The 10211-nt window shown below is 43.6% G+C and overlaps 1 protein-coding gene across 1 annotated transcript in view; it reads left to right on the forward strand.

Moving 5' to 3' along the window:
* Positions 1-10211, forward strand: part of LOC102251637 (disintegrin and metalloproteinase domain-containing protein 18-like) — a 91486-nt gene that overhangs the window by 60292 nt on the left and 20983 nt on the right. The window contains exons 11-12 of the mRNA XM_014536896.1: positions 3372-3558; positions 7686-7784. Coding sequence (XP_014392382.1) covers positions 3372-3558; positions 7686-7784 — 286 coding nt within the window. The remainder of the gene's footprint in view (positions 1-3371; positions 3559-7685; positions 7785-10211) is intronic.

Here is a 10211-nt window from a genome sequence, read left to right on the forward strand (position 1 = left end):
GCAACCAAGCCTCCTGCTTGCTCCAGCTCCGGGCTTCTTGCGGCCATCTTGGTTGGGTTAATTTGCATATAGTCACTCTGTTTGGCTGGTGGGCATGGGTTGGGGTGTAGCAGAGGTGTGGTCAATTTGCATGTTTCTCTTTTATTACATTAGATTAGTGCATTAGGAACAGGAAAGAAAAAAGTGGCCATAGAATAAACAAAATATAAACATCTAATGATAGGTGCCCAGAAGGAGGTTGATAGGGAATACATAAGGAGAGGAAATTTTCTAATAGTAGTAATGTGGCCTAGGAAATATTCTGTAGGGACCTGAAGAGAAGGAATGAACCTATTCATCTAGAGAACTTATTGAATACCATTGAGGGAGGGCAGGCGAGTGATACTTGGATGGCAACAAGCTTGAGAAACTCAACAGACTATTAAGAGGAGATTGAGGGGTTAAGGGAATGACAATGAAAAACAAGAGACATGGCTTGGACTATAAGGACATATATAGAAGGCATAAGGAAAATAAAGTAAGCTGCAAGGAGGCTAAAGAACAATCAGTCAGGGGAAGAAGTCCAGGAGTAACTAACATGGTGTATGTAGGAAAAAGCCTGATTGTGTAATCATGATGCGAGTGGTGGGATTTTATGATCAATGTAGCAAACCACATTTTAAATTGATTTATAAAGTATGGCTAATAAAATTTTCTTAAAAAAGAATGAATAATACATCAGAGGGAAAATATTATAATAATATTGGGGAGATGATTATCATAATTACATCAATTTATTAAGATTGAGAGAAATGGAAATGGCAACAATTATTTGTAGATTTTTGGATATCACAACTTAACTAAAAGGCAAATGTTTAGTGAAAAAGGAAAATGTTTTAGGAAAGGAGAAATTGGGAAATCTTGAGGGAGTTTTAAATGCTATATTGGGGATGCTGAGTCATTTATTAGAGTTAAGTGCACAGTTATATAGATCAGGATCTCTGAGGACAAGGGATCTAGAATGTGTGAGCCATCTGCATATTGATGGGAATTAAAACCATGGACAGTTCATTTAGAAAGAAGTTGAAACTAGTGAAAGAGGTGCCCTAAGATGTAGCTTTGCGGGCTTGTCATAGAAAGGAAGAAAATATTTGAATTAGAGAGGATGGCTCCATACCTAGGGAGGACTATGTTTTAAGAAAAGGGAGAAGATGGAAGTCAGATGGTAATTTAGTCCTCCAAGTGTCTGACAAAATAAAGAATAAAGTAGGAAAACAAACAAAAACCCAAAAGCATATTCTACATTTCCCAAACTGGAACACACCAAAGATACCAGCAGGTGGGTTCAATTCACTGACAAAATAAGACCCGCATGAAGTAAGTAGCTGTGCAGGAGGAAATAAAATGAACATGGTGATGTCACTCATTTGTGGAATATAATGAACAACATAAACTGATGAATAAAAACAGATCTAGAGACAGAGAAGCATCGATCAGACCCTCAAACCTCAGAGGGAAGGCAGGGGAGAGTGGGGGGAAAGGGGAGAGATCAACCAAAGGACTACTATGCAAGACTATTAAGAGGAGATTGAGGGGTTAAGGGAATGACAATGAAAAACAAGAGACATGGCTTGGACTATAAGGACATATATAGAAGGCATAAGGAAAATAAAGTAAACTACAAGAAGGCTAAAGAACAATCACTTAACTTCCTCTACTTACTAGAATACTATTATATTAAATTATAATATAAACTAGAGGCCCGATGCACAAAAATTTGTGCACTCGGGGGGGAGAGGGGGTCCCTCAGCCCGGCCTGTGCACTCTCGCAGTCTGGGACCCCTTGGGAGATAACGACCTGCTGGCTTAGGCCTGCTCCCGGGTGGCAGAGGGCAGGCCCATGGTCACACCCCCTTCAGGGTGGGGGTCCCCACTGGGGTGCCTGGCCAGCCTGGATGAGGGGATGATGGCTGTTTGCAGCTGGTCACACCCCCTTCAGGGTGGGGGTCCCCACTGGGGTGCCTGGCCAGCCTGGATGAGGGGATGATGGCTGTTTGCAGCTGGTCACACCCCCTTCAGGGTGGGGGTCCCCACTGGGGTGCCTGGCCAGCCTGGATGAGGGGATGATGGCTGTTTGCAGCTGGTCACACCCCCTTCAGGGTGGGGGTCCCCACTGGGGTGCCTGGCCAGCCTGGATGAGGGGATGATGGCTGTTTGCAGCTGGTCACACCCCCTTCAGGGTGGGGGTCCCCACTGGGGTGCCTGGCCAGCCTGGATGAGGGGATGATGGCTGTTTGCAGCTGGTCACACCCCCTTCAGGGTGGGGGTCCCCACTGGGGTGCCTGGCCAGCCTGGATGAGGGGATGATGGCTGTTTGCAGCTGGTCACACCCCCTTCAGGGTGGGGGTCCCCACTGGGGTGCCTGGCCAGCCTGGATGAGGGGATGATGGCTGTTTGCAGCTGGTCACACCCCCTTCAGGGTGGGGGTCCCCACTGGGGTGCCTGGCCAGCCTGGATGAGGGGATGATGGCTGTTTGCAGCTGGTCACACCCCCTTCAGGGTGGGGGTCCCCACTGGGGTGCCTGGCCAGCCTGGGTGAGGGGATGATGGCTGTTTGCAGCTGGTCACACCCCCTTCAGGGTGGGGGTCCCCACTGGGGTGCCTGGCCAGCCTGGATGAGGGCATGATGGCTGTTTGCAGGTGGTCACACACTCTTCAGGGTCGGGGTCCCCACTGGGGTGCCTGGCTAGTCTGGTTGAGGGGCTGAGGGCTGTTTTCAGGCTGGGGGGTGACTGAAGCTCCCAACCGCTCCTTTTTTTCTTTTTTTCTTTTTAATTCTGGGCCAGCTTTACCTCTGAGGCTTGGCTCCAACTCTTAGGCCTCGGCTGCTGAAAGCAGGTATCTGGTTTGTTTGGGTTCTATAATCAAAACACTGTTTCAACTCCAGCTCTGAGATCCTGGCTGGCTGAAAGCAGGTTTCTGGGGTTTTGTTTAGCTTCTATATTTGTAACAATGTTTCAAACTGCAAGCTCAGAGGCCGGCAAGGCAGGCGGGGAACGTTGGAGTCCTCCATCACTGAAGCAAGCAAGCCTCCTGTTCGCTTCAAGCTGCCTGGCTGCCGGCCGCCATCTAGGCTGGCAGTTAATTTGCATATCGCCCTGATTAGCCAATGGGAAGGGTAGCGGAGTGACACCAATTTGCATGTTTCTCTTTTATTAGTGTAGATGAACTCATTGCTTACATTTTCTATGACTTGTATTAAAAATCAAAGCACTCTCCTTCTTGTTTTTCTCTGTCTGAAGTTGCACTGAATTAATATGTAGTGCCATATTGAAGAGAGTTAGTTTGATAGTGATTTTACTCCATATCTGAAGAATATAATTTAATTTTAGACGTTCCTGTGGTGTAAAGCTGTTCAGCAGTTGCAGCGTAGATGAATTTAAACGTGTAGTTTCACAGCCTGAATTTGAATGTCTTCAAAATCAAACCATTTCAAAAGTGGTTGTCCAAGGAAGAGCATCAGAATGTGGCAATGGAATTGTGGAAAAGGGAGAGCAATGTGATTGTGGCCCTCCAGAGGTTAGTGTCAATCATTAATGAGTAGCTAAAGACTTGTTTTTCTGCTCATAAGATTGTGATACAAAAGGGAAGGGCTTTTTGTCAAATGCTACACCATTTCATCAACTATCTAAAACAGTGATGGTGAACCTTTTGAGCTCGGCATGTCAGCATTTTGAAAAACCCTAATTTAACTCTGGTGCCATGTCACATATAGAAATTTTTTGATATTTGCAACCATAGTAAAACAAAGACTTATATTTTTGATATTTATTTTATATATTTAAATGCCATTTAACAAAGAAAAATCAACCAAAAAAAATGAGTTCGCGTGTCACCTCTGACAAGCGTGTCATAGGTTTAGGTTCGCCATCACTCATCTAAGACATGGAGATATTGGGCATGTGAGAACGGACTCACCTTGCATTTGAAACATTTGAAGAATTTAAGTATAGAGTAAGTACAGGTAAGTGTAGCATGGATTCAATACAATTTTCTTCATTGTGCAACCATTAATAGCAACACTCACCTTTCTGTATCATAAAAACTAGCACCCTCAACAATATAGTCACCTAAATCATGTCCTGAATTCTTCCCAAGTGAGTACTGGTTCCCAAAGTTATACAATGTGTGCTGTTTACCTCCTCATCTCTTTAGTCCTTGCATCTGGGGATCTTCATTTATATTAACTTGGTTGAACAGAATTGAATAAATCATAATGCATCATTCATCATCGTTGTATTTAGTTTTTGCTATTATTTGTTTTCAATTGTGCTTGGTAAGATAATCAGTGAATTTTGTGGTGACTGTCTTCATATACTTATTCATTGTGATGTTGAGAATGATAGAGATTTTCTAGAAAAGATGAAGGCTCTCTAATTATTAGAGGAAAAATTCCATATAACTTGAATGCATTACAAATGTAAGTGAATGACTCAAAATCTCTGTATTTTTATTAATTTTGATTGTCTGACCTCTCAGTACTTGAGAAATTATATTGATCCCTCCGATGATACAGTTGTATTTGCCTACTTCTCACTAGAATTTACTCAATTCATTCTTTATATTTTGAAGTTGTTTTATATGGTGCAAACTTATTTATAACTAGATTCCCAGTGCACGAATTCATGCATCTTGAAAGGAACTGTGGGCAGAGAGGCTGCAGTGGGCACAGGGGCAGGTCTTGGCCTGTCCTCCACACCTCTGCCTGGCCCCTCCCACAGTGGCCCTGGTCCCCTGTCTGCCATAAGCCCGGGTCCCACTGACACTGCTCCCACATGCTGATGGTGCTGGCTCTGCTCTCACCCACTGATGGCGCAGAGCAATTGGGGCTTTGCGGGAGCTAGTGGCGGGTGCTGCCCCAATTATCCCTCAGGAGCATGGGGGGAGGGAGAAGCCCTTCGGGGCCATTAGGTCCAGCAGCTGCTACCTGCACCCGCTGAATGCGCTGAGTGATTGGGACCATTGCCAGGTACCAGCAGCGGGTGCAAGTGGCAGCTCCGGCACTGGCTGTGGGTGGGATGCTGGGCAGGACTACAGCACACAGGAGCAAAGAATTTTCAGTAACCAACAGAGGCCCACCCCAATGACAGCGACTGGGGCGCCAACTTGGTCTGGTGCCCCGCTCACCTGCTCCACCATCCCGCCACAGCCAATGCCTGTCATGTTCTGCACACGCCCCTGGTGGTCAGTGCATGTCATAGCGATCGATTGGTTGTTCGGTTGTTCTGGTTGTTCTGCTGTTTGGTCTATTTGCATATTAGCCTTTTATTATATAGGACTAGGGGCCCAGTGCACGAATTTGTGCACCTTGAAAGGAACTGTGGGCCACAAGGCTGCGGTGGGCACAGGGGCAGGTTTCGGACCATCCTCCAAGCCCCTGCCCAGCCCCTTCTGCTGTGGCCCCTGGTCCCCTGTGTGCCAGCAGCCCTGATCCTGCCTCTGCTCCCATGCACTGACAGTGCGGGCCGCTTGCACCGCTGAAGGTGTAAAGAGATTGGGTTCAGCTCCAGCAGCGGGTGTGAGTGGGCCAGCGCTGACAGCGTGTGCAAGTGGCCGCTGCTGCCCCAATTGCCCTTCAGGAGCAGGAGGAGGTGGAGAAGCCTTCAGGGACAATCAGGGCTGGCAGCCGCTGCTCACACCCGCTGATGGCACCCAGTGATCAGGGCTGGCGCTTGGCATCAGCAGGTGCAAGCGCCAGGTGGGACCATGGCATGTGGGAGCAAAGAATATTCAGTAAGCACCAGAGGCTCACCCCAATGACAGCGACTGGCACCCTGCCTTGGTCTGGCGCTCTTGCTCACCTGCTCCACCATCTTGCCGTGGCCAATGACTGCCATGTTTTGTGCACACTCCCTGGTGGTCAGCGCACATCATAGCTACCAGTTGTTCGGTTGTTTTGCCATTCAGTCTATTTGCGTATTAGCCTTCTATTATATATGCTTGTAGAAGGCTCATATGTACACTGTTTCTCCAGGAAACTAAGTTTTCTTGGCATGAGACGAGTTTTGTAGGGAGGGATCCTAGTGATCTTGTCGTTTAGGTAAACAGTAAGTGGGCTACTTCTGGTTTTTGTTTGTTTCTTTGTTTTTACAGATGGACAATCTCCTATTTGTGGTGTTTATCCCTGTAAGAGGCCGTTTGGTTTATATGGAACTTTTGGGAGGTTTTCTCATCCAATTGATTTGCATCCTATATAATAAAAGCCTAATATGCTAAGTGTCCAGTCATCAGGTTGGCCATTCAACCAATCAAAGTGTACTATGCTAATGATATGCTAAGGCTGCTCAACCACTCTCTATGACATGCACTGACCACCAGGGGCAGACACTCTTACTGGTAGGTTATCTTGCTGCTGGGATCCAGCTGATTTGAACTGAATGAGACAGGCTGGACATGCCCTCGATCCGTCCCATGGTCCCTTCCTAGCTGGCCAACCTCCTGCATCCCTCCCTGACCCAGATCATGCACCAGTGGGGTCCCTTGTCCTGGCCTGTGCCCTCTCACAGTCTGGGTTGAGGACCCCTCCACTCCCACCCCAAGTGCATGGATTTCGGGCACTGGTTCTCTTATTGTTTTATAAAGAGGACTGTAAACTGAATAGGTATATTTGAACACTGATTTGTTGTTCCACTTATGTATGCATTTATAGGTTGATTCTTGTATGTGCCACCACTAGGGATCAAACCTGCAACCTTATTGTATCTGGAAACACTGGGACCATCTGAGAAACTCAGACAGGGCCCTTTTTCTAGTTCTTTAAGATGGAATGCTAAGTTATTTAATTGAGATGTCACTTGTTTCTTGAGATAGGCCTTTACTGACATAACTTCCCTCTTATTACTGCCTTCTCTATCTTTCTCTATTTTTTTTTTCTTTTCTGCTCAATCACTCGACTCCCAACCAAAATCCCTGACCACTCCAACCACCCCATCACACCAGAGGTGAATGCCTGCTCTCTACCTATGAATGTGTTTCTATTTTGCTTAGTAGCTCGGCTTGTTCATTTACTTTCACATATGAGTGAAATTATATGGTATTTGTCTTTCTCGCACTGTCATATTTCACTTAGTATTATGTTCTCCAGGCCCATAGGTAAGATTTTCTTCCATTTGGAGCTTAGCAAATAATGAAAATAATTTTCTCTGAAACGTTTCTTATAATACCAAAATATTATAATTTAGAAACCTCTATTTTGTCACAATCATAACTTGCTATACATTTCTAAAATTATTTCCTGAGAACCTTGATATGGAAATGTACTTATAATGTATTTGATAAAAAAATATAAATGTAGAAATTCATTGTATATGTATATGTTTACAAAACCAAAGGGGATTGAAAAATAATTGTATAAAATAATTTTTTGTATATGTTTACAAAACCAAAGGGGATTGAAATTAATTGCATAAAATAAGTAAAAGTTCAATTTCTTGAGCGTGTAATTATGCATAATTTATTACCATTGTTTTCTATATTGAAAATATCATAATTTCAAATGAAGCAGTGCTATAAATACTAGTAAATACAGAAGTAAAAATTATACTGTAATTGTATTTAACTTAGAGACAAACAGTTTATTTTGACAAATAAAATTATCTATTTGATGGCAAATTCTAATTATTTAATTTGATTGTATTTGCTTTTAGGAATGTGATTTTAAAAAATGCTGTAATGCTGAAACTTGTACATTCATTCCATCTGCAGAATGTGGCAATGGACCATGCTGTGACAATAAAACTTGTCTGGTAAGCTTTCTAAATATAACCGTTTTACCTCATGAAATTGTTGTGTTCTTGTGCTTTCTTTCTGCTTTAGTTTTTTAAAAACTTGTTTGTACACATCTTTCAAATATGCTACTTTATGTACCCTATTCATGCACTGTTGGCTTTAGAATTTAGATGATGTCTTTACGTCTTTTTCTACCTACTATTTAGCTCCACTACTCTCTGTATTGTTTCATTTTCTATTCAAGATCCATCTAGTTATTGCACTCAATACCAATTCCAGATTATTTGGGTGCTCTGAATTCCTAGCGGTGCTGCCTGAGTGAAGCTCTTCATCATGAAACAACTTACGACAAAATTATAAATGAGCCAGCTAACACACAGTTGACATGCAATGCTCCAATAAAAGACAGTACTTTAAAAAATCTGATTTTGAAAATACTAGAAAAAGGAATCCATGTGGAATATGTAGCATATAAAATAGTGAAGTTTGCCTTGGTCGAGGACTCCTAGCCTAGAAGTGGAGGATTGAATTGATTTCTCTTGGGAAGTTTCCCATTCATGTTTTTCTCTGTAGCCACATCTGAGAGGGGATTGGTTAGGAGTTGTTTTCTGTGGTTTGCATCATTATAGCATCTCATTTAGTGTTCCTTTCAGGAGTCTATGACAAAAGTGGATTAAATAGAGATATTTTCTGTTTCAGTGTAATCTCTCACAACATTATTCTGCTTTGTTCTATATGTGTTCATTTTTACTCTGTGGGCTAGTGATTAGAACCAATGGTCAGTTATATTTAAGGTACATAAATCTAGAGGCCAGTGTAGGGTTTCTACTTCTTAGCAGTAAATCTTGTTGCTTTTCCCTTCATTAGAGGTCTCATCCTGACCTTAGTCTCCAAACCAGTGCAATATAGCTTTTCTAAACAGTCCATTGCCATTTACCTACCCCCCAAGCTCTTGAAAATGGAGATAATCACTACATTTGGTTGCATGAAAATTCACAGTACAAGTTGCTAAAAGCTTCAGGGCAAGAGCTAAATGTACTTTGTTAGTTTACATTAACTTTATATGTGTTAGGAAATAGAACTTTGCTTTTGCTCTCATTTATTGGCCCTAAGGGTAAAAGTCTTCCTATTTTCTTCTCTTTTCTACTTTCAAGCAGGCTAATTTATACCAATGCATTTCCAAAATTTAACAATTTTATCTAATATTTTATAAATTACATTTCTATTTAGATAAAAACAAATCCAAGTGCAAAGATATGGAAGGCGATAATTTAACCAGCTGCTTCACTGAAACATAGCAATGAATAACTTGTTTCTAACCTGTACACAGACATTTCTATATGCAATTTAAAAAATGTAATTGGTACTCTATAATACATATTATGTAGTGGTCAGTTGTGTCTTTTTCAAAAATTTGCACAGAATGATGTTTATTATGAATTTCTTATATACACTTTATGTGTGAAAATTTTAAAGATATGAGCATTCTAACTGTGGACTTTAAATTCAAGCTTACTAAAAGTTTGAAATAAAGCTTGCTTCTAATACTATTTTGTTCACACCTTAGGTATAGTATAATTTTAATGTCATAGTGGAACAACAAAGGTGAAAAACTCTCGATATACAGCTTTTGTTTTTAAAATATCAAGTGACTAAAATATCATTTGACATTACATGACTTCACTTTTTAGAAGAATAAGCTGAAGAGTTCTTTTATTTTCTAAATAGTGGTTAAAGAAGAAAGCTATCATCATATTCTGGAATTTGTTTTATAATGAAAATCAATCAAACCATAACCAACACTTAGCACTTTAGTAGTATTTTATTCTATTACTAGAGGCCTGGTGCACAAAAATTTGTGCACTCTGGGGGGAGAGGGGGTCCCTCAGCCCGTCCTGTGCCCTCTCGCAGTCTGGGACCCCTCAGGAGATAATGACCTGCTGGCTTAGGCCTGCTCCCGGGTGGCAGAGGGCAGGCCCAATCCCTAGGTGCAGCCCCTGGTTGGGCTCAGAGCAGGGCTGATTGGGGAGTTGGGCGCCGCCCCCTGTCATGCACAGAGCAGGGCGGATCGGGAGGTTGCGATGCCACCCTCAGTCACGCTCAGGGTAGGGCCGATTGGGGGGTTGGGGCACCGCCCCCTGTCACACTCAAGGCAGGGTCGATGGGGAGGTTGCGGCGCCACCCCCTGTCACGCACAGAGCAGGGCCAATCAGGGGGTTGGGCACTGCCCCCTGTCATGCACAGAGCAGGGCGGATCGGGAGGTTGCGATGCCACCCCTAGCCCCCTGTCCACAGAGCAGGGCGGATCAGGGGGTTGGGGTGCTGCACCCTGTCACACTCAGGGCAGGGCCAATGGGGAGGTTATGGCTCCTCTCCATCACACACAGAGCAGGGCCCGTGGGGTGGGGGGGTTGGGGTGCCGCACCCTGTCACACACAGAGCCG

The sequence above is a fragment of the Myotis brandtii genome, unplaced genomic scaffold (assembly GCF_000412655.1).
Source record: "Myotis brandtii unplaced genomic scaffold, ASM41265v1 scaffold103, whole genome shotgun sequence".
NCBI lineage: Eukaryota > Metazoa > Chordata > Mammalia > Chiroptera > Vespertilionidae > Myotis > Myotis brandtii.